Here is a 25,201-nt window from a genome sequence, read left to right on the forward strand (position 1 = left end):
GTACACTTTTCAAAAAAATCTTTGTTGCCCCTGGGAACTGTGAGGTGGTCATAGTAAACATCCTTTCAAAAGCTTGTAACACAAATACATTCAGCTCTCAAATGATTTCTTAGCATGAGTAGCTGGGTAAGCATTTTGAGATTTTTTGAGATGTTCAACCTCATTTTAAAATAATTTTGAAATTTAGTTCTGGAATGGAACTATGCACTTGTCCAGTTTTCCTAGATTTGTGCTTGCATGCATTGCTCATGAGGTTTCGTTACTTCCTTCTCTTTTAGTGGGAGGCAGAGTTTCTAATATCTTCCCTCTATTCTTTCAGGTCCAAGGACAGAGGGTTATGAACAGAGAACTCTTGGGAGCAGATACTGGAATCTAACCTCCTTAGACTAGGGCCTCACAGCATCTTACAGTGGTAACCATAAGTCAACTCCAGTTGCTGGTCTCTCACAGTAGTAACATGTGTATTAAATGTTACTATTAAACTCATAATGTGATTTTTTCCTACACCTTTGCTTCTGAAATTTACTTATATCTAACTTCTATCACTTACATAGAAAAGTTTGTCAAAATAATGATGTACCATTCTCTACATTTATTTTAGTAATTCCCCTCTCCACCTCACTACAAAATCAAGTGGAAACAAATAGAGTGGTTCACTTATTGAGTCTTTTGTCCTAGAATCCATGAAAAAGTTGAGATTTATTGGTCAGTTGGCTCCAGGATGCTCATCATGTTCATATAGTGGGAAAGCTTTCAGGAAATCATAACATTCCTTTGTTTCCTTTTCCAGCTTAAAATGCAGACACACTGGATATCCCGCTAGGGTGAGAATTTCTTAGAAAATGAAAGCTATTTCTTAGATTTGTTTTATATCAGATGAGTTTAAATAGATTTTTTCTAGGTTTGAGTGTTGATGACCCCACAGGCAAGAAAACTCTTGGATGGTGTAGATGTTATGAGTTTAGAAAAAAAAAAAAAAAGGCAGTTTGTTGAAAGATAAATTGGACTCATATCTTATTTATTGCGACTATTAGGAAGATAAAAATATTTGCTGATAGAAAAGAGGATTATGACAAGGGCTGTGAGAATCTTTTGGTATCAGTGCTTCTAACATTGAAAAGAGCATTGAAAACTTTTATAAGGCACATCCTCATGAAAGGTCCCATGCTCTTGCTGGTTCATGCTTTATCAGGTGGAGAAAAACAGTTTAGCTCATAAAATGATAAAAGATATAACATTTATAATAACTTACATAACCATCCATGGCAGGCAGAATAATGTCCCCCCCCCCCCAAGATGTCCAGTATTAATCCCTGGAATATGAATATGTTGGGTTTCAGGCAAAGTAGAATTAAGGTTGCTAATTAGCTGACCTTAAAATAAGGAGATTATTGTGGATTATCTGAGTGGGTTCAATGTAATCACAAGGGTCCTTAAAAGTGAAAGGTGGAAGGGCATCTGGGTGGCTCAGTTGGTTAAGCGTCTGCCTTCAGCTCAAGTCATGATCCCAGGGTCCTGGGATTGAGCCCCGTCTCAGGCTCCTGGCTCAGCGGGGAGCCTGCTTCTCCCTCTCCCTCTGCCTGCCACTCCCTCTGCTTGTGCTCTCTCTGGCTGTCTCTCTCTCTCTCTGTCAAATAAATAAATAAAATCTTTAATAAAAAAAAGTGAAAGGTGGAGGTGAAAGAGAATCAGAGGAAAAGAGGTGAGGATGGAAACAGGATCAGAGAGATGCTGTGTGGCTGGCTTTGAAGATGGAAGAAGGGGACAATAGGCCAAGTATGGGCAGCCTCTAGAAGCTAGAAAAAGCAATTAAATGGATTCTCTCCTAGAGCCTCTAGAAAGGAACACAGTCATGCTGATACCATGTGTTGGACTTCTTTTTTTTTTTTTTTTTTGAAGATTTTATTTATTTACCTGAGAGAGAGAATGGGAGAGAGAGAGAGCATGAGAGGGGGGAGGGTCAGAGGGAGAAGCAGACTCCGCGCTGAGCGGGGAGCCCAATGTGGGACTTGATCCCAGGACTCCAGAATCACGACCTGAGCCGAAGGCAGTTGCTTAACCAACTGAGCTACCCAGGTGCCCTCATGTGTTGGACTTCTGACCTTCATGTTGTTTAAGCCACTGAGTCTGTAATAATTTGTTATGGCAGCAATGGAAAACTAATACAACATCAATAAAATTTTTGGTCTGTTGGAGAAGTTCACAATTTGTTAAAAACAGAGAATTCTTGTCAGGGAGATTGACTCCAAAAATCTGATGCCTCAGGCTGCTCAAGGAAGCTGAAGGTCAGGTGTTGATTCACCTTCACCTTTGTTCTGTCCAGAACATCATGCCCTGATGAGCCATGGCTCACTCAGCCCTGGGAAGCATGGCAGAAACAAAGGACAGGGCTTAGCCTCAACAAGACAAACACTGTTACTCTTCTGTCTCTGTGACGACACCACTGCTTTAGGTTAACCAGAAAAATTTTATTTGGTACAGTTTTAGAATTACGCCCAACCATAATCACTTGAGGGAAAATGAAAATAAGTTCTCTTCCTTTCTGGCTTGGCAGTCTTTGGTGAATCCTTGTTTATTTTTGCCAAATGGACCCAACTTTCACCCAGAAGCACTGTGGGAATTCTTTGTGGGAACCTGTGGTGACTGTAGAACCCTAGCTTTCTGGGCTGGTAGTGATGGTTCTGTGAAGTAGACCCTGAAGGGATGCTGTTGAAGACTTCACCTCAGGTTATAACCAGGTTAGCTTTCTTCTCTTGAGATGAGATAAAAATGTTTCTATGAAGGGCATGATGTTCTGGACAGAACAAAGGTGAAGGTGAATCAACACCTGACCTTCAGCTTCCTTGAGCAGCCTGGGGCATCAGATTTTTGGAGTCTTTCTTTCTTCCTTTCTTTCTTTCTTTCTTTCTTTCTTTCTTTCTTTCTTTCTTTCTTTCTTTCTTTCTTTCCTTCCTTCCTTCCTTCCTTCCTTCCTTCCTTCCTTCCTTCCTTCCATCCTTCCTTCCTTCCTTCCTTCCTTCCTTCCTTCCTTCCTTCCTTCCTTCCTTCCTTCTCATTTCACTTGACAAAGGGAGAGAGAACATGCAATTATCCTTCTTTTGTAGAAAAGAATACCAAATTGCTCAGCAGGGGTTGTTGTTGTTGTTGTTGTTTTTTTTAATGTGCATTTGTTTGGAAACCACAAAACAAAACTGCCAGAAAAACTGAAAGGCAAGGTACATATATCCTGAAGAGTAACTGGAATGTATTCCAGTTTTCAGTTCAGCTTTGATAATCTAAAGAAGTGGTCTTGGCCACTTTCCAGCAGGTGGTGGAAGGGCTTGATCACAAGCCCCTTTAGGAATTTGCTAGAAACTATGGGTCAGCCATATAGAAAAAAAGCACATCATCAAATTTTGCATATCATTTGGGATTCCTAGACTTCCATAGGTTCATCCAAGGACCCTCCAGGCATAGGCTCTCTAGCATGGACGATGGGACACAACACATAGGTGGCCGTTATGAGCCAGAGGAAGGCCCTGCTCCTACCTTATATCATGATGGGGCAGATAAGTATGGTTCTGGAAATTAAATTCATTAATTTCATTAAAGTAAATTAAATGGTTTAAAAAAAGGTGTGTCTGAATCAAAGTTAAAGGACTGTTTTTGAGTTAGTTTTAGTTTATCTTATCACTTTTCTCTTACTTGACATTTGCCTTTTTTCACCTGTATATTTGTGTGTGTGTGTGTGTGTGCGCGTGCAGGAGAGAACTTAGCCCTTGAGAACAACATATAAGTTGATGCTCTGTTGAGTTTTTGTAAGCATAGGGGATGAGTGATAGGAAACCACAGTCCTACCCTCATATTCATTATACGAGGTTTCACATAGCCTATTTCATGAGGTTCTTGACGAGATCTGCAATAGCACCTTCTTGTGGGTGGGGAAAACTAAGCTACAGACTTGCACTGATTCGTTGGTTATGTATTAATTCATTTTAAACCTAAGACAAATCTCCACCCACTAACAGACTCTGTGGTTGTCCGAGTGTTGCCTGCTCGCCACCCCAGATGTAACCCCATTTCTTCTGTTGTCTTTCATTGTGGCCGCGGCCACTGTAGTATACTACCCAGATGTATTTGCAGTTGATTGTTTGCAGTTGCTACACACTAGAAGTGGAAGGAGGAGATACTGATGAGCCACTGAGCTGTGATGGGGGAAAAATGGACCAAAGAAGAGAAATGGATGACAAGGACTTGGAGAGGAAAATAGAAGAAATCTTACAGCAAGGGTGTGAAACCCATCATACTTAAGGAATAATTCTAAAGTTGGATGGAAGCAAGTTATAGCAAGAGAGACCTTTTGGTTTTCTTTCTCTGGAAGAACAGGGGTTGTAAGACCTTTGTCCTTTTGGTCTCCTCTTCAGACAGTTGTGGTTTGGGGCAAGGGGTGAAGGTATTCTTCTCAAGGAAAATTTTATAACTGTGAAGCATTTTGTAACTGTGAAGTGCAACAGAAAGACTAGGTACTCTTTGCTTTAATGGTGCCTTAACTGTCAGGGATACCATGGTGGTAAAGTGGAGAATGGAAGAGCATCGAAGATGGAGGGCCCTTCCCAGCAAAGGCCTAGAGGGGAGGACGGTAGCTCTTTCTGGGTCTTCTAGCTTTTTCTCATCATGGTAAAAGTGCCTGGAGAACCAGATCTTATGACTGGAAAGCACATCCCATGCTTAGCATCACTGGCCCCTTGCAAGAGAACAGAGAGTCCTTGACCTTTGTCTTCTCCTTAAATAACCAGCTCCATGGTGGTACAAGACCTTTCCAATGTAGACTTGGTGGCAGTGACCCAGTTCTGAGGTCAGGCTTGGGTGGAGAGTGCCTGCTCTGAAGGATATTATTTAGAGTGATTAAAAACATCCCTCTTACTGATCTGTGGGATGCGATCCCCAGTCGTAATCAAAGCTTCCTTGGTGTTCCAGACATCTGCCGGCTCTTTCACCCGTATCATTCTCCTGAGTCAAGGTCAGCTTCTGAACATTTTCCTCATACCTGACCTGTGTTCCCATGGGTCAGTTAAAGAAAACCGCTTTGGATGTTCATGGTCTGGGGTTTATTAGAGGAACAGAGACTCCCAGAGGTCCTGGAGTCAGCAGCTTCATGTGAGGTCTTGCTTCCCTTTCCTTCTTCCTCTCTGTTCTTTCATCTATCCCCAGTCAGTGACTTCCTCCCTTCTCCTTCCTCCCCAGCCTTTCCTTTCTTTCCACAGGAGATGGTATTAGTTCATTCATTTAGCAAATGTTTATTGAGTGTCCGCTAAGAGTGGGCTCCATTGCTGCCTCAGGGAATATGGCAGTGAGCAAGATAAGAGAATGAAACCAAAGTCCTCACCATGGCCTATCAAGCCTCCTGAACGGTCCCTGTCACCTCCGCACCCCATCTCCTTCTCTCCCTTTACTTACTCTGTGGCGTTCTTCATGCTTCTCAAGCACACCATTTTGCCACTGGGCTACGGCCTCTGCCACGGCTCCCCCCTCCGTGGAAGACTCTTTAGAGATCTGTAGAGCCCACTCCCTCACCTTCTGGAGGATGTTACATCATGGGCACGTTCACCTCGGGCCTTGTCTGAATACCTCCTGTGAGGGAGCCATGTCTGATCATCGCTACCTGTTTTATTTTTCTCCATTGCACTTTTCACTCTCTGACTTGGTATATATTAACTAATTATTATTTTATTGTCTACCTCCCCCCACTACAGTGTCTGCTCCCTGAAAACAGGTCCTTTGGTTTGTTTGCAGCCGGTATCCCCAATGCCAAGAATAGTACCTGAACATAGGCCTTAACAAATATTCCTTGAATGGGGACTAAATGCATAAAAAGATGAAGGATTGGGTAAATTAATGCAAAGAATAAGGTTTCTGACCTCAAGGAAGTTATAATCTAGTGCATCGGAGGACATAAAATTAATAAAATAACTCAAGCTCGTGTGATTTGGTAGCAACTTAGAGACTGGGCTCTAGAGTCTGACTGTCATGATTCCAATCTCTGCTCCACGTATTAGCTGTGTCTTCGAGGGCAAATTACCTCAGCTCTCTGGGCCTCATTTTCTCATTTGTGAAATATGAATAATAATATCACATAGGATTATTGTGAGAATTCAATGAAACCATCCATATAAAGTGCTTAGCGCAGGACCTGGCACGTGGTCTGTGCTCAGTAATTATTATCTGCTATTGTTATTGGATCACTTGCTGGAATCAAGTGGAGCCTGAAAAGTTCCTCAGGATTACCCCCATCCTGGTCTGGTATTACTCCCTTTTCCATTAGGGAGCAAAAGTTCGAAAGTGTCCCCAAACCAGAAAGACTGTCCCTGAGGACAGCTTTATCTTAGGATTCCTTTGAACCGCAAATACTCCTGTCCTCCCTTCAAACACATATTAAACATTTCATTTGCCCAGATAGGCTCCCAACAATAATATCTGTCCCCTCTGGAAATAACTGTTTCCTGTTAAAATATCAGCAACCAGTTAAACATGGTTTTGTTTTTCTTTTTCTAGTAATTTTTAGGCCGCAGCAAGTAATTGCTTAAGACTGTACTTTAAGAGGCATCTGTAAATCTTTCCTTTGCCTTGTGATACACGGGAAACCATGTCAGAAGTCATTCTGACAATTTGTATTTTAATTTAAGTTTTATGAGTTACCTACCATTTAAAGAAGGCCAGTTTCTCATTGGCAAGCCTTCTTAAGAGATTGACGCTTTGATCTTAAATCCTGGGGAGACTTTGCAGAAATAGGGGGTGACATTGTTGACAGGTTCATCTGTAGCTATTCTACTGCCATTAATTAAACACCCCCCCCCCTTTTATTTACTCCCCTGGAGTAAATGAATGAACTTGACTTTGGTTTTTGATGGGAAGCTATGAGAGGGTCCAGGAAACATCAAAGAAATGCTCTTAATCTAGTAAAACTAACTCTCAACTGACCTAGCTTGAACATTAAAGAGTTCTTAATTCCAGTGCTGGTCTAGTTTCTTTTCTGTAAGGCGTTAATTCTCTCTAATGATTAGAAAAGTGCAGGGGTAAATAATCATCCCCTCCCCATGAAATTCCAGAGGGTTACAGGCTCTTTAATTTTATCTTGCTTCTAAAGGTCTCCTTTGTAAAACCATGTATACATTTTGGTTTTTTGCCTTTCCATACTGCTTATACCTCCAAGATCTCAGCTTTAAGATCTTAAAACTTTATTTCTTTTGCATTTCGGTTTTAGATTTTTGGATCACAGCTATCCTAAAGCTTTTTTATGATCCTAGACTTTAGGAATGAAGGCACAGACAGGTTAAGACACTTGTATAAGCAAAAAGCCAGATGGTGCCCTTGCAACAACAGATTCGAGCCTAGTAGTTGAAAAGTCTGTTTTCATGTCTGCTTAGAGAACCCCACCAGGCCATTCATTTGCCCCCAAACAAGTAGCCATCAGCATGCCTACTGGGTGTGCAAAAGAGACAGGAATCCTGTTCTCATGGAGTTTACGTTCCAATAGACAATGAACACAGTAACTAAATAAGACCGTATATGAGAAGGTGCTAAAGGCTGTGGAGGAAAATAAAGCAGCGTTGTGAGTGTTGGTCTTACATAGGGTGGCCGGGAGAGGCCTCACTGAGAAAGTGTCATTTGAGCAGAGCCCCATAGGAGCCGAGGAAGGTGCTGCTGACACGGGGGCAGAGAGAGGAGCGCAGAGATTCTGAGCCAGGAGGATGCCCAGGTGTGGGTGGAGCAGCAGGGGGGCCAGTGAGGCTGAGGGAGACTGAGTGGGCGTGGAAGACTTGGTCAGAGGTATCAGAGCAAGTCCTTTAGGGCCTCATGAGGCAGGTATGACTTTGGTCTTTCTTTGGAGTAGAACAGGAGCCACGGGAGGGTTCTGAGCCCGGCAGTGACGTGTTGGGATTTACATCGCCCAGGATTGCACTGAGCTGAAGCCAAGAGACTAGTTAGGTGGCTATTGCATTGATCTAGACTAAAGGTAGTGCTGGTTTGAGCCAGGGTGGAAGTGATGAGAAGGGTTTGGATTCAGGGTATGTCATAAAGGCAGAGCCAAACGGATTTCTTGGTGGGTTGGATGGAGACCAGCCTGAGCACCCAGAGCGTAGTGCATGCTACCAGACATCCCTTGCCTTCTTCTTGATGGTCCTCACTGGTCTCCAGAGTATTGTCAACCAGTCATTCTGGTCCTGATTAGGACTCTGTAGACAACTCTGGCGGCTGAGAAAAATATGCATGGGGTCTTCTGAGCACATGTTCTGAGCAGATGATACCACGTTAATTAATGAGAGCGAACATCATTCACCAGTATAAGTTGCTTAGTCCGTCTTGACAGCACCTGACTCCTCCTGTGGCATCCCATTCTTGGAGGGGACCTGGGATAAGTGCTCGTGTCATCCCAACCAGCAGCTCAGCTCCAGAGTCTGAAAAATGTAGAGAAAGAGCAGTAGAGTATGAGAAGCTAAAGTGAAGACAAGGAAGAGGAAGACCAGGAGATTTTTAGTAGAGACACCTCTAAAAAAGAAAAATATCAGGAGCATATCTTTCCCTTTCTATCTCTCTTAGCTTCCAGTTGGGCGATAAAAGGTGAAGTATTTCCTGGATAACCAGAGAGAATTAATGAACTAACACGGATATGACGAAAACAAAGATTAGGTCCCACATTTAGTTGCTGAGGCTGGCAGGAGAAGAGTTTATGGCTCTGTCTTGTCAGATAGGTGGAAGGTACCGTGGCTCTCCCAGAGCCCCACTCTCCACTGCACCTGCCGTAATCTTTCCTATTTACATAAACCACAAAGGCTGTTATGAGAGAAGATGGAGACATGGTTGACTATGATGGTGGCCAGGGAGAGAGCCAAAAAATCTGTTTGTTTAGGAGAAATCTCATTTTGCATCCCTGCCTTGCTCACATGGGGCTGAATAAATCTTAATCTAAGTTCTTATCTCAGGAAAAGCAAAGGGTGGCCCTGGAAGCCCTCTAAATAACAGGTGCAGAAAGAATGGAGAGGAATAGGGAGGGTGGAGGCCAGTGGAAAATAGGTTTGAGAGGCCAAGAAATCCATAAGGCTGACGAGCTCGAGAGAGGAGCAGGTGGAGGGGAGGGGGGCTAATGCCTCAGGGTGCAGACTGGAAACTACTGGGATAGGGTGATAGGGAGACCAGATGGGCTGGCATTCAGTCAAACCAGATGGTGGGCTTTTATTTCTAAAAGGATTTGTAAATCCTAGGAACAAGGAACATAAGGGTACTGGGGCCTTTAATCCCATTAGTAGAAGACAAAAGTGTTCTCTTTAAAAATGTAAACCCACCAATTATAGAACTTCTATTACCAAAACTTTGGGACAGAGTACCAGCTTGTGAAACGCCAAGGAATCTCTGGATTCTTCACTGAGGGAAAGAGAAACTGCAGAAATCGTCAGGGCATTCATTATAAGTTAATAAAAAGACGTCTCCTCAAGAATTTAAAGTGTACTGTTGGGACCAAACAAAATGTGATATATTTGTATGCAATAAGCCTGCTTACATATGGAGTTGGAAAAACAGCTAACTGCAATTAGGGACTGATTGTTTAGTAAATTTTGAGTTTACAGTGAGACAAATTTAAAAATTTAAGCACCTGTCACTTTCTAAAAAGTCGTCCCCCTGTGTCCCCTTGCCCAGTTGTCAGCCTCCGTGTCCCCACAGCTGCTCTCCTCGTTGCATACAAATCCTGTTCTTCAGTCCTTGTCTCAGCCATTCCTTGAGGGTCCAAAATTACTTCCATAACCCTTCTCCTCTTGGACTTATCCCCAAGGAGACCAGCCTCATCACAGAGCATGGAGTCGTCCTTGTGTGCTTATGTTGGTGCAAGTGTGAAAGTTACCCACACACAGCCATGCTTCCTTCAGGAGAGAGAGCAGAGGGGCGGTTGTATAGGCTTGGGTGCTGCAGTCCGTGAGGGATCTACTGTCTTTGCATCATGTAATACCCCATCCTCCTGCTAAGAGAAAAAGCCTAATTTCATCTAAAGGATTTCAAAGAAATGCTAAATATTAAGAGAAAGTTTTAAGTAGTGTGATTCATTGTGAAATCCCTTTTTTGTTTAAGGCTATCCATATACCCATTAAGTTAATATCACACAATATCACTTTTTGATGCTATTTCATAAATATTTCTTTCCTTAATTACTGCTGAGAAGTGGAAACTGTTATCTCATGTTTGAAATGGAATAGAGTTGCTTTCCCACACCATTGACTGGGGTTTTTTTGTTTTTTTTGTTTTTATCTGTAAAGGTATGGAAACCTGACAAGCCCAAACTGTGAAGAAGATGGAAGCCCAAGTTCATCAGAGTCTAAGACGGTGATCAGGAAGTAAGTGTGCCTTTTCTGTGCATTACAAGCTCTCAGTCAAGACTTATTATCCTAAAGGAATGTAATTTAGTAGAGTTTTTAAAAATTCCTTTTTATGTTGTCATTTTCCCCCATAATGCGTAAAATCATAGATTTATTTTTTGACTATCCAGTGATAGTCATTTATTCATCCAGTAAAAATGTATCAGGCACCTACCATGTGCCAGGCCCTGTGCTAAGGGAAACAACTATGAACAAAATAAATAAGTCTCAGCTCTTAAGAAGTTTGGATTTTAGCAGAGAGACAAAGAATCCACACAAAGGAAGAATGAAGTAGGGCAAGGGGGCTAGATCCTGATGGAGAGTTTGATTCAGATAGGGTGCCAGGAATGGGCTTTCTGATCTGGTGACATTGGAGCAGAGTGCTGAATGGGGTACAGGCTGGGCTTGGTGAATATCCAAGCAGGGAAAATGTGGACAGAGCTGTGAGGCAGATGAATGAATGAGGCTGGAGCAGAGCACATGAAGTGACAAGTGCTAGAGGATGAGATCTGTAAGGTCATATGGGTCCCAGATCACATGGGGACTTGAAGGCCTTGGGCAGGATGTTAAATTTTATTCGAAGGAAGGGAAGAAGCATTTAGAAGATTTTGAGGAGAGCAGTGCTATGGTCTGATTTATATTTCAAAAGGCTTGCTCTGGCTCTATGTGGAAAATAGACTCTGGCAGTGGGATGGGGGGCAAGAGTGGCAGCAAGGAGCCTGGTCAGGACCCTTACAAAGACCCAGGGAAGGGATTCTGGGAGCATGAACTGGAGGAAGAGGAGGAGGAGATGATGGTAATAATAGTGATGGTGGTGGCGTTGGTGTCGGTGGTAGTGATAGTAGTAAAAGTAGGAATAACTTGTAGTAGGAAGAGCTTCTGCAGAGATCTTGAGGGTATTGCTGGCAGGTTGCACTGATGAAGTGGTTGGGGCATATGAGAGAAAAAGAGGAGGCACGGGCACCTCCAAGGGTTGTGGTGTGAGCAACTGATAGAAGAGAACCTTGGTTTTGTGAGATAAGAAAGACTGGTGAGGAGGAGCAGGTGTGGTGGGGAGCATGTGTCAATAATTTCATCGTAGACATACTCACTTTGAGACAATTGGCTGAGTCTAGAGTTCAGGGAACAGTCTGGTTGGGAGGCATAAATCTGGGCATCCTTAGTTAAGACATGGTATTTAAAGCTATGGGGCTGGGTGTGCCCCCCGTGGGAACAAGGCTATAGAGAAGAGGAAGGTCCAAAGACTGAGCCTTGGTTCCTTCCAGTGTTCAGATTAGGAAAGTAGAGGGTCCAGCAAGAGGAGGTTGGAACAGAGGAGCTAGCGGGGAACGAGAAGAAAGAAGTTGTGTCCAGAAGTCAAGTGAAGAAGGAGTTTTGGGGGGACGTGACCAACCATGTCTAACACTGCTCATACATCAAGTGAGAGGAGCCTGGGAAGAGACTACTGCTTTTGCAACACGGTGGTCTTTGGTCCCCTTGACAAATGTAGTTTTGGTGGATGGAGGTCTGGGTCAGGAGAAGACAGAAGTTTGGAGTTTTTCTGTAAGAGAAGAGAAATGGGCTAGAGGATGATCTGGGGCAAAGGAGGGTTTTTTCATTTTGTATGTGTTTGTTAAACCTGGGTGATGCTTTAATCTGATGAGAATAATCTAGGAGACACCGAAGAATAATCCATGATGTAGGGGTGCAGGCTGCTCTAGGAGTGATGTTCTTAAGTCGATGGGATATATGCCAGGGTGCTTGAAAGTTCTCTTACTAAATATTCATCTTGGAGCCAAAAGTCCAGGCAGTTAATCCTGTGGAATATTTTAACTCCTCAGAGGATTGACTGATGGAATCCTTTCTTCAGAAGCCAGGGATATGAAGCTTAGAAAACTGAGTATCTTTTTAGTCCTGAGTGAGGCAGTTTTATTATTTTATTGGATGGACCATAATTTTCCAGAAAACCAGACACGCCAATGTAGATATTTGAATGTCAAATGCAAGGCGTGTGGTGAGCGGAACAAATACCTTTATTCTTAGAGGGCTTTGGGGGGCTTCTTTGAGGAGTTGACATTTCAGGTAGGTCCTGAAGGAGGGTGAAGATTTTGGTGGTAGAGCCACCCAAGCAGGGGGAACGGAGGGACCATATTGGGGAAATATATTTTGGGAACAACATGCCGCTTCATGATGGTGTATGTGCCAGGTTGAGGGGATCTGTAGAGCCGAAGCTATCATGAAGGGGGTTCATTCTCCCAAGAGAATAAGGACCTTCCCTGGTAAGCAGTAGACAGTCAGTCCTGAAAAGTTTTTTTTTTTTTTAAGATTTTATTTATTTGACAGAGAGAGAGATAGCGAGAGCAGGAACACAAGCAGGGGGAGTGGGAGAGAGAGAAGCAGGCTTCCCGTGGAGCAGGGAGCCCGATATGGGGCTCGATCCCAGGACCCTGGGATCATGACCTGAGCCGAAGGCAGACACTTAACAACTGAGCCACCTCACCAGTCACTGTCACTCCCCAGCCATATGACCTGGTCACTTCACCTCTTTCTCACTTTCAGTTTCTTGACCTGAAAAATGAGTGCTCAGAATGTAGGATCCCTGGCGTCCTTTCAAGTTTAATGACCACTGGGATAAAACTTGTTTAGTTTTCATCTCTTCAAAAGTGAGAATGAATATCAGAAACAGAGATATTGAGGCACCTGGGTGGCTCAGTCGGTTAAGGTCTGCCTTCGGCTCAGGTCCTGATCCCGGAGTCCTGGGATAGAGCCCCGTATCGGGCTCCCTTCAGCAAAAACTGAAAAGTTTTTGCAGGATGGAAACAGTATCATCAAATAGGTGATGTGGGGGGATGGATTAGATTTATAGACTTCCGACTTAGGCTATGGTACACGGACCAGGAGCATCAGCACCACCTGGGAGCTTGTTAGAAATGCAGAATCTCAGGTCTCACCACAGACCTAGATTAGAATCTGCATTTCAGTAAGATCCATGAGTGATTCCTGTGCACTTTAAGGGTTTGAGAATCATAGGATTAGAGAGGTTTTGTTGTTAATTGTGTTTATCCCTGAAAACTTACTGAAATAATAATTTTTTGAAAAGAACCTTTTTATAGTTAGTCTTTTAAAGCATATACAAAAGGAGACCTGAGTGGCCAGCTTGTCACACGTAACCTCCGCCTGTGACCAGATTCAGAAATGAGTGTGTTGTTCTCCACAAATTTTGGAATCGAGTCAAATTTGGAGCTACCATTCAACTAGCCACCTGAACACTCCAGGGAGAGGAACAGTCTGAAAAATATCCAGAGCTTCTCTGTTTCCCAGGGGGTGTTGTGAGATTAAGTAGGTTTCTGGGAAGTCGCACGAAAATTGGTTCGTACCCTGCATGTGAAGAATCATGCTCATTATTTTAAAGTCCTATTATAAAATTTTATTCAACTTCATTGTACACCGGGAACAGTGTGATGTGGGGGAAACTCCAGGATAAGCTGTTTTAAAGGGCTTTCCAGTTTTAAGCATGTGAGTCCTTAACAAAGAGCTTCACATAGAACTCCCCTGAGGGGGTCCATCATCTGGGGACAATGGTCCTCTCCTAAAGCCTCACAATGAATTGGTAGAAAGTGCTTGACCCTTTTCCTTACACTGACTTGCCTTTTAAAAAATTATGCCTGATGAAAATACGCCACTTTATCTTATAATGGGCCACTCTGTCTACAAATACTGGAATGCTAAAATCCCTTCTCTCAGCTGACCTCTTTCTTCCTTGCATTTTCCTTCTTTCGTACTGCTTCCTCCCCACCCTCCCCCCCCATTTTTCCTTTTATTATTTTTCATCTCATTTCGCCATTATCTTTTTGCTCTCTCTTTTGGAAGTTACCCTTCTCCTAATCATTTCTGTGGCTAGTTAGGGTCAGTGCTCTGTCTTTCTGAGAGGAAATCAGGGTAGCACCTTCTTCATTCCATCTGTAACATATGGAGAATTCCTCCACCATCCCAGAGCTCTGGCCTCTGACATGGAACCATGACCGAAGGTTTCCTGATGGCTGGTGCATGTGTAGGAGATACGGCTCTATGGCCATTCTCAATGGGCTGGTTTTGTCCCCAGAGGATATTTGGCAACATCTGGAGAAATTTTTGTCTTAACTTGGTGGGGGGATGCTATTGCTATCTGGTAGGTAGAGGCCAGGATTGTTGTGAAACAGTCTACAGTGCACAAAACACCGCCCTCCAACAAAGAATGCTCTCCCTGTAAATACCAATAGTGCGCAGGTAAGAAGCTCTACTACATGGTGAGGACTGCAGTCCTCAAGTGAAAGCTCTTTATTTATGAATATCTAGATGAATATAAAAATAGGACCATGAGTATTTGGGGATTTATTTATTTCTTCATATCCCGTCTTAGAATGAGGTGAATCCAGTGCAGAGGTCGCCCAGGAGCTGGCCTCAGAGAAGGTGAAGGGCCCTGGGTAAGGAGCCTGGAGAACTCAGATTCGAGTCCCTCACCAGTCACTGTCACTCCTCAGCCATATGACCTGGTCACTTCACCTCTCTCTCACTTTCAGTTTCTTGACCTGAAAAATGAGTGCTCAGAATGTAGGATCCCTGGCGTCCTTTCAAGTTTAATGACCACTGGGATAAAACTTGTTTAGTTTTCATCTCTTCAAAAGTGAGAATGAATATCAGAAACAGAGATATTGAGGCACCTGGGTGGCTCAGTCGGTTAAGGTCTGCCTTTGGCTCAGGTCCTGATCCCGGAGTCCTGGGATGGAGCCCCACGTTGAGAGCTCCCTGCTCAGAGGGGAGTCTGCTTCTCCCTCTGCCCCTCCTCCCCCCCACTCATACTCTCTTGTTCTCACTCTCTCTCTGAAATAAATCAAATCCTTAAAAAAAAAAAAAAAAGAAACAGAGATATGGCCCAAATACTATATTGAATTTTTGAAAGGTGCCCTTGACTGCTTTTTTCAGTCGGAGGGGCTGTGCCACCAGTTTTGATAAAATAGGAAAACAGAACAGACAGCTTCTTTGACTTGATTGTTATTAATTGTGACATCACAGCTGCTCACTGTACTTCTCAGTCCAGAGATGAGCTAAAGCTTTGTATTGTGGGGTCAAAATGGGGGGTGGGGGTGCAAAATGCCTATTGTTTTCTTTTGCTGTGAATCTGTCTTCTTGTGATTTCAGGTGGGAAACAGACGGGCAGGAATTCAGTAACTTTCTAAGAAGTAAACATCCTGTTTTAGGGCAGATGCCTGCAGTTTTGCAGATGGGGATTGTTGGCGGGGGTGGGGGTGGGGGGAGTGGAATTACTGCGAGGTTTAACCCCGAACAGAAAAATCCTCAACTCTTGTTTGGCTTTTCACTTTTTAACGTAAAGCATAGAGCAGGGCTTACATTTCATACAGGGTCCCAAATCCCAGAATAACAGTCTTCCCTGTATTTCTAAATATGGATCTAATCAACCTTTCAGAGGATAAAAGAACTTAGAAGAAAGAAAAATGGGGAAGTACAGATGGAATCGTCGAGATGAAAGATTGGCTTCTGGTGTCTTGGACTGCAACTGACTAGTGTTCTTCACGAATTTCAAAAAGTGTCAGATTGTGCTGTGACTCCCACTTGTAATTCCAGGCCCGAGTGTGCCCAGTTCGGGCTTTGTGCAATATTGGGGGCCTTTAACGTCATCTAGCCAAAACACGAATTCCTTCCGTTGCGAGGAAGGCAACTTCCAAGGCTTCTAGGTGTTGGAATCTGCCACACAGTGATTTCTGATGTTAGCGCTGGACTGTTGTATATAATAAAGCATCCAATGTTTATTTCTACAATCCCTAAACTTGCCACTATTTGGAAATCAGGAAACTCACTTCCTGTGCCAGAAAGCAACATTTCTGCCCACATCCATCCTACCTGTGCCCTTTTCCTCCTTGCTGCTGACACTTCTATATGATAAAACACTGTCTATTTAGAATAACAAAATCAGAACCAGATGGAAAAGGAAACTTTCCCTTGTGCAGATTTATTACAATCATTGAATTCAAAAGTGAAGAGAATGTGAAGAAGGGATATTAACCATACAGAAACTTGACACAGTGAATCTTCATTCTCTGGAATGGATCTGAAATTAGAATATCTATCTATCTATCTATCTATCTATCTATCTATCTATCTATCTATCTAATATGCTTTATTTAAAGAGGTTTAAGACTCCTCAGGAAATGACACTTTTTTCTTTCCTTTAATGACTATTATTATAATGTCAAAATAGTTGTTTCCTTTTCTTTTATTGACTCGCTTCACTTCCCTTCTGGAGCGCTGTGTTTTGTCTTCTCAAACTCTTTGCCACTGCAGTGCTTTAAACTTGAAATCATTCTGCTTTCATCTCTGCATATTCAGACGATATGAATGCCATTCTTGTACTTTTTTCCCAGAAGTTGTAAATAGTGACACCAGATTTTAGTCCAGTTAAGAATCACACGAATAGTAGTAATCCAAGACATTGGAACCACTTTAAAGAAAAGGGAGATGAGTTAAAGAAGCCTGGCTGTGATTCCTTAATGCCCAAGAAACTTTACAGTGGAAAGTACTAAAAAAATCTGCCCAGAGAGTTTGCAATCAATATTCATTCCAGCAAACTCAAATACCCTAAGAAGGCAGTGGAAATTAATTTGGCTATTTTAACAAAAATGGGTCAAAGAAAGGGGTAAAGAACAGAGCAAAAATAAGATTTAAAACTTGAAATTTAAAAGAATGAATGGCTATACAGTGAAAGGAGTATTTTTAAAAAGTTAAAGTAGAATGGAAGAAGAAATAGAGAAATAATACACTACGTAAAAGAACCTGGTACTGTCTTTAAAACATCCATACTGGACAAAGAAAAGTAGAAATTATCATTTTAAAAGTCATTGAAATCTTGAATCAAAATTGAAATCTTGAATCAAAATTTGGGAAGAGAGTAGGTTCCCAAAGCAGAAATTAGTTTTCTGAAAATTCAGGAGGAGTAAAACAATGTTGATGATCAGTGGTTCAGAAAGAAGAAAAATCAGTCACCTAAGAATCTCTTGGAGTTCTCGAAGTGTCAGAGAAAGGCAAACAGGCATCTCGATCAGACCCTGTCATTGACTGACCCTGCAGCCTGGCAGGGGATGACAGTGATGATACCGTTGTCACCAGCCTGGCCACCGCCCCTGGCTGCAGCGTGTGGTGTGCTTACTAGCGTGAGCCCTTCTGCTAGGGGCCTGGTATCTTCCTTTACTGTCGCAGATTTGCTGTGAGCTATTGTCCTCATTTTATCAGTGTGTAAATGGAAGCTCCAGAAAAGTTACATACTTTGACTAATGTCAACCAGCTGGTTAAGTGAGCTCTGGTATCTGAACTCAGTCCCAGACCCGGGCTTCTCACCGTTTTGCTCTTGGGTCTGCCATTTCAGAAGAGCATCGGGATCTCAGGTGCCTTTCCAGCTCATATATACCTAGATCACTGCAATCTGGTTGCAGCCAGAAGTCCATGAAGAGCTAAGGCATATTATCACCGTTGTGATTAGTGTTTTAGTGTGTTAGCATCCTGACATTTTCTAATTTGGGATTATTTACTTTACCCTATGTTGTTTTGCCTGGCTTTATTACTGAATGAACAGCCTGAGCCAGGTCCCCAGACAGCTGTTAGAAATGGGGAAATTAGGCTTGTTCCCTGGAGAAGGAGATGGGTTGCAGGATATGAGGAAAGAAGAAGGAAGATCAGATGGTTCAGGCCCATGGATCTGAGTGCCTGCTTCCTGCTCTTGGGGCCTTGTTGCGTCTTTCCTTACCAACTTACTCCATTCTAATGGTGAAAAATGGAGAAGGCCTCAGCAGTTTTTTCATTAGAGGCCCATTTATAACATAAAAACACCCACCTCAAGCAGTGAGGAATTGGAGAATACGGAGCTACAGAGGTCCCTGAGAAATAATTTGGGTGGGAATGGCAGTGTCCCTTTCCAACAGCAAGAGCTAGAATTCATGGATGCTTAGTAGGGATAGTCCCTGTGTATATCCTTTTATTATTCCCATAATAACCCTATGTATTCTTAACTCCTCTCTTACACATGAGGGGTCTGAGACAGAGAAAGGTTAAGGAACATGTCCAAGGTCACACAGGGAATAAGGGAAACCTGGGATTTCAACCCACACCTTGCCCTCTACACTCTGTGTCCTCTGCTTCTTCCCCTGTGATAAAAAGGAGACGATTTCTCTTAAGAACTGAGGTCAGACTCTCCTGTTCATGCTTTTTTCTTAAAAGTAAGATGTTTTTCTTTTCTTTTTTTAAAGATTTTATTTATTTGGAAGAGAGATAGCATGAGTAGGGAGATGGGCAGAGAGAGAGGGAGAAGCAGGCTCCCCACTAAGCTGGGAGCTGGATGTAGGGCTAGATCCCAGGACTCCGAGATCATGACTTGAGCCGAAGGCAGACCCTTAACCGACTGAGCCACCCAGGCGCCCTGCTTAAGATGTTTTTCAGAACAGTTTTAGATTTATGTAAAAACCGAACAGATAGTACAGCAGAGTTCCCATATGCCTTCCTCACAGATTCCCTTACTGTTCTTACGTGACTATAGTACATTTGTTAATTAACGAACCAGTATGACACATTATTAACTGAAGTCCAGAGTTTATTCACATTTCCCTACTTTTTACCTCATGTCCTTTTTCTGTTCCAGGATCCCACCCAGGATACCATATTACATTGAGTTGTCGTATCAACCTACGTTCTCTCGGCTGTGACAGTTTCTCAAACTTTTCTGGGTTTCAATGACCTTTACGGTTTTGAGGTCAGGTATATTGCAGGATACCCCTTTATTGGAATTTTTCTCATAACTAGACTATTTTTCTCATAATTAGACTGAACTTAACGAGTTTTTTTTTTTTTTAAAGATTTTATTTATCTGAGAGAGAGAATGAGAGAGAGAACACAAGAGGAGAGAGGTTCAGAGGCAGAAGCAGACTCCCCACTGAGCGGGGAGCCTGATGCGGGACTCGATCCTGGGACTCCAGGATCATGACCTGAGCCGAAGGCAGTCGCTTAACCAACTGAGCCACCCAGGTGCCCCTGAACTTACAAGTTTTTGAGAGGACTATTACAGAGGTAGAATGCCATTCTCATCACATGCTATCAAGGGTACATACTATCAATATGATTTATGACTGTTGTTGGTCTTGATCACCTGGCTGGAGTAGTAATTTTCAGATTTCTCCATGGAAAACATCTTCCCATACTATATTGTTTGGAAGGAAGTCACAGTACATAACCCTCAATTAAAGAGTGGGGATTATACTCCCCCTCTGTGAAGGTAAGGTATCTAATCAATGTATTTGGAAAACTTCTGCATGGGAGATTTGTTTCCCCCATTTATTAATTTATTTAAACATTTTTATCAGTTTAGACTGATGAGTAAATTCTTTTATGCTTTGGGTTATAATACAATGCTAGTTTATTTGTTGCTCAGATTGTTCCAGTTTGGGTCATTGGGAGCTCTTTTGATTGACTCGTGTGTCACTTTGATAGGCATCTCTATCATTGTGGGTGTGTTCGGTTGTTCGAGCCCTTCTTACCTTCTGGCACGAAAAGGTGCTCTAGGCTCACCTTGTATGTTTCCTGCCCCAGTCCTAGAATCAGCCTTTTCTTCAAGGAGACCTGGTTCTTTTCATTGCAGAATAGTATCGGAAACCAGGATCTGGGTGCTAGGTGTACTCACTGCTGCTGGGATGTCATTTCTTTTTAGCCCTCTCAGCTGATAGGGCTAGGAGATTTATGTTTACACTAATTATATAAACACACACATCTAGGAATATTTATGTATAACCATCTGTATCAGTATTTAAACACGAGTTCTTACTGATGTCTCCAACCCTAATCCATGACCACATAGATGGTTTTAGCCTGCTCCCTTTGCTGATTTGTAAATTCCCTCTGCAACAGCGAGAAAAGTGGCATCTACCATCTGCCGTGCATTTGCTTATTTGTTCAGTTTCAGGATACTTGGATGGCGTATCAGAGTTGTCAACTCATACCCAGTGGGAAACAACTTTATCAACTAGAGTATGGTGCTTATCTAGTCCTTAGTCTAACAGACTGCCATTCTTCTGTTTTAAAACAATAAAAATAGCTAATACTTTTTGAGCACTATGTCCTAGGAACTCTTCTAAATACTTCACATGTATTAGCTCTTGGCCTCACGATCCTATGAGGAGGCATCCATTATTGTACCCATTTTATAGGTGAGGAAGCTGAGGCATACTGAGGCTAGCTCGCAGCTAATGAGCCACAGAACCAGGGCCCCTGTTAGGCCCTCCAGAGACTGTTTAGCCACATTGGCTGAGCTGCTCATGAAAAAGCAGGCATTTCAGAGCCCTCTTAGTTTTTTTCCCTTTTTTTTTTTTGACACTGACACACTGAGTAAGGTTTGGTGATAGGGGGTTAGGTCTGTACACAATAATTCTCTTCAGTTTCTGTAAATTTGCCTTCAGATGCCAGGGCCTGCACATCTAGTTTGGGAATAAAGGACAGGTGTGTAAACACTCCTGACTTTGGATAATTGGTTTCGGGCTCATCTCCTCCTCCTCTGGGCCCTTCCCCACCCATATTTACTCGGTATTTCTGTGTGTCCTTCCTATCACAGTCTTCCTCCTCCTTCTCCTCCTCCTCACCTTGGAGCTTTTTCTCTTGCACTGCCTCCTGGCCGCTCACTGGCTTCCGTGCCCTGTACTTGCCTGCTGCTTAGCTCTGAATCTGGCCCTGTTTGCATTGATTTCCCTGAGCCTCTCAGCATTCCTCTTTCACTTTCCCTCCCAGCCTTCTAATCCCTGCTCAGCCTCTGCACCAAAAATGCACAATGGAAAATGTACAAGAAAGCCTTGCAAGATGACCTTGACAAGTCCAGGTAGTCATGTTTCCATCTTTCCCAGGCTTTTTCAGAAAAAAAGGGAAAAATTCTCTGTACCTTCCTTTGTTCTTTCTTGTCAGGGAAACCATCTTGCCGGGGGTCTCCGAGGCAGCCTCTATCTGACATCCTTCTCTGAAAAGGAAAACCCCCTCTGTGACTAGGAGAACCAGGTGGGTGTGGGGGGCTGTCTAGCTTAGAGTCAGTGTCAAGGTCACCTTCCTTTCTTTCCCTGAAGAGCAAGGTGCACTGGCTCCCACCCTCAGGGCTTGGCGGTGTCACCTGCCACGTTGATTCAGAGGCCCACCCTCCACGTGGATTTTCTTATCTTTTATCTATAGTAGGAAAAGATCCAGTTTTTGGAGAATATCCGAACGTGGAAAAAAACATTTTGCTGCTTTTGAAAAAATGGTTCCACATCTTATTAAGTAACAATAAATTATTATCTCGGATTTCTGGGGAGAGAAAAGAACTCTAAATGGACAGAGTTATTATTTTTGTCCTGATAATCCTATTTCTTGGCTTGGAGGTTACACATCATGGGAGAAATGACTTCATATTTTGAAAATTTCTTATTAAGCCTTTGACCAATTGTAGAGTATTTTGCTACCAATGGGATTTTAATATGATTTAGTACCTGTGCATTCAAATCCCTGCATGTATTTAAAAATCTGTGGTTTGAGCATCCTGGCAGCCTAGACGCTCACCTCAGGCAGCCCAGTTACTCTGCACTGAAGGTCCCCACGGCGGCTCCCAGTACTGTACTGGTTCCTTGTCCCTCCAGCGAAGGCATCTGTCTCGTATTTTCCAGCCAGGTGTTATTAAGTGTGATTTCTGTTTGGCTGAGAAATGAGTATAGCAAATCTCACTGTGCTGCATTCCTCCCCTCTCTTCCTGTTCTTTAAACAGGTCTTCTGTACATCCCCTGAAACTGTTTTGCCCTCTCTCACCTCAGGATCTTTGCTCACGCTGTTGCCACAGTCTTCACCCCAGTAACTCTTCCTTATACCTGAGATCTCAGCTGAACATTGTTTCCTAAATCCTTCTGTGGGATTCCCTATTGTGATGTTGTTCACATACGTGGTTTTTATGAATATGGAAAACAAAGTGCACTCAAATACTGTTAGTGTAATTAGTGAATTAAATCTTCCCACGGCTCTGTTTCCTTAGAAGTAAAAGCCTTAGACGCTGTGTCCTTCAGTTCCATGCATGGATGTCTGAGCATGTCTTCCTGTCCCTTACAGACCACTGCGGTAGGTTGGAGAGGGTGGCCAGGACTGCCTGAGGTAGAAAAAGCAATCCTGGTCGCCCCCTCGGCTATCAGTTTGGGCTCCTGCCCCTGGCCACCCACCCAGCATGCTTACTTGGGACCGAGGGGGTGTTGCTCCGTAACGCATTAAAGATGACTTCGGCAAAGGAGCTCATATACTGGGCTTAGATTATAGCACAATCGCGATCTTTCCGCTCGGTCTCACAAAGTACTTCTTCAGTCTTCACAAGTCATTCAAGAAGCACGTCTTGTGATTTGTATTAGAGTTTGGGGTCCCTGAGTTGATCTGTCCCGACGAGGTTGCCTTACGCGGGAGGGGGGGTGCGCATTCGCGCGTGCCTGCACGTTCGCACATGCGCGTAGTCTGTTTCCAATGACTTCGTGCAGCAGGCCTGGGGCCACACGTGGTGTACCACGGTGTGAATTCCACGTCATCCTTTCTGTGATAGAGGATTCTCTGAGTGATGTCCATGAGCGCTGACTGATTTTCACCGAGCCCTTTTACCTTTTTAAGTCCCTTCCTTTTGTGATTTATGGCAAGTAGTTTTAAGACTGCCAACAGTTAGGTTTCTCTGTAGGTACCTGGAAATGCCCGTATTGCCATCCTTTGGGCTGAAAGTACTGAACGGTGTCAGGGAACTGCAGGCAGGTATTACTGCATGTCTCCTCCAGGTAGGGGTCAGCGGAGTTGAGGGACCTGGCCAACTCCCTTTGTTCACAGGTGGCACAACTAGGACCCATCCCAGCTGGTTTTCCTCCTTCATCCTCCTTCCTTGTTCTGGTGCAGAGCCAAGTAGCTTCTCTAGCTTAATAGTCACACCTTTCCTGTAAGTTTGTGATTTTAAATCAGATTTCCCTTCAGTATGGAGGTTCTTTACATTCTCCCAAACAACCAGTTCTGGTTGGGACATAAGTTCGATCTTCCGGGTGGAGCCATGAAGGGTGAGATGGAAAGGTGTTGGCCAGAAATCCCATTGGCTGCCATGATTTTGTGATGTTCCTTTCCTTTTTGAAATATTAAATGTTTCACATTTTATCTGCTTTATAGCCTATCAAGAACAGGAAGTTTCTTCCCAGGACTGGTAAACATAAAGCTACTGTGAGCATTGGGCACGTGTCCAGGTCTTTCCAGAAAACCTCCCTTCCTAGCATGCTGATAACCACCCTGCTGATAGGAGGGCAGGGGTCTGCCTCGTGTTGTGCTGTTTGTGTGTTTCCTTCCCTTCTTCTCTTCCTTCTTCCTCCCCCCCTTCATTCCTCTTTTCTGTGAAATTGCTTTTTCTAGCCAAGTCAGTGTCTGGGTCTATAGTGAACTTTCAAAGTCCTCTTAGGCTAAGCTGTGGGAAGGGCACTGTCACAAAGGGTAGAAGGAATAGATTACCAGAGCTAGTTAAAAACATCAGACTGAGGAGGACGAAATGTGCACCTAAAGGCAAGTCCAATCTGGATTCAAGTCCCTCTTCAGAACTCCCCTAGCCCTTCCAGGCTGCAACTTCCATGAGAATAAGCTCTAAATAATGTGTCCCATAGAAATGCGTAAGTACTCAGAGATGTAAACAAGGATACATATTTTGTAATTGTTTGTGATTGTGAGAACATGAAAATAACTTGAATATTTGCACACTAGTAGAAGAATGCTTACATTAATGATGGTGTGTCCATGCAGTGGAATAGTATATGTAACTCTGGGAAACAATAAGGTAGATCTTGAATGGAGAGGTGTTGGTTTCATATATTCAGTGGGGCAAAAAAAAATCCATGTTGGCTTATATATACATAGCATATTTATTTAAATATATATACATATCTCTTGAAAAGTCTAGAAGGATATACTCCAAACTGCTGATAGGTAGTCATGGAAATGGGATTAGAATGAAGAGGACATAGGTATTTTGCTGTTTTAGTTTGTATACATTTATAATATTTACTTCTTTGCAATAAAGAATCAGCTTTGTAATTTTTAAAACTAACAATTATGGGAGGCCAAGAAGGCAATGATATATTAATATCTTTTCCTATCTGTCTTTTACCTGTGATTCTGATTTCTGCCTGGGTTTTCTTTCAAGTCATGAAACCGAGGAGTCACTAGGGTCATTGCATTGCTTGTCTTGTTGTTAGGTGGAGGCTCTTTTTACTTTTATTGATTGATGTGCATTATCATCCCTCCATGACTGTTCTTCCATCGGTATCATTGGAAGTGTATCCTCTCACTGAAGTATTAAATATTAAATGAGTAGTTCTACTCATGAAATCAATTCGCCCTTCTTTTGAGAAGGACAAAAGTGTACGTAAGAATCAATGTGACGGAGGCAAATGTCAGGTTTTCCTGCCTTCTGGGCTATGAACCCACCTGTGTGCCTACCCCGGTTCTGGGCTCAGTGCTTGTCAGCCAAGAAGAGAAAGAATTCATAGGAAAAAAGTCCCATTCCTTAGAAAAATGACATATCAGAATGCCACTTCGTTTTCTTCTTTAATTCATGATATTTGTTTTTTGTGAAGAAAGGAGAAATAACGAATGCTTTGTGTGGGCTGTCAGAAAGTAGAAGTCCATCAATTTTGGGGGGGTGGTGAGGGTTTCACCATATGAATGGCGGCGGGGACACAAGCATGGATATGGAACGATGAAGAAACGGCAAACCAAGGATCGTAGGTCCACTGACTAGAAGC

The 25,201-nt window shown here is 43.0% G+C and overlaps 1 protein-coding gene across 9 annotated transcripts in view; it reads left to right on the forward strand.

Moving 5' to 3' along the window:
* Positions 1-25,201, forward strand: part of RGL1 (ral guanine nucleotide dissociation stimulator like 1) — a 249,113-nt gene that overhangs the window by 164,158 nt on the left and 59,754 nt on the right. For all 9 annotated transcript variants that reach the window (XR_010412302.1, XM_045877303.3, XM_064594221.1 and 6 more), the window contains one exon: positions 10,284-10,361. Coding sequence is in view for 8 of the 9 variants with exons in the window: in XM_045877303.3 (XP_045733259.1) it covers positions 10,284-10,361 (78 nt within the window). In the remaining variant the exon portion in view is untranslated. The remainder of the gene's footprint in view (positions 1-10,283; positions 10,362-25,201) is intronic.

This window comes from Mirounga angustirostris, unplaced genomic scaffold (assembly GCF_029215605.1).
Source record: "Mirounga angustirostris isolate CCGP_5_RB_7025 unplaced genomic scaffold, mMirAng1.0.hap1 SCAF_6, whole genome shotgun sequence".
Classification (NCBI taxonomy): Eukaryota; Metazoa; Chordata; class Mammalia; order Carnivora; family Phocidae; genus Mirounga; species Mirounga angustirostris.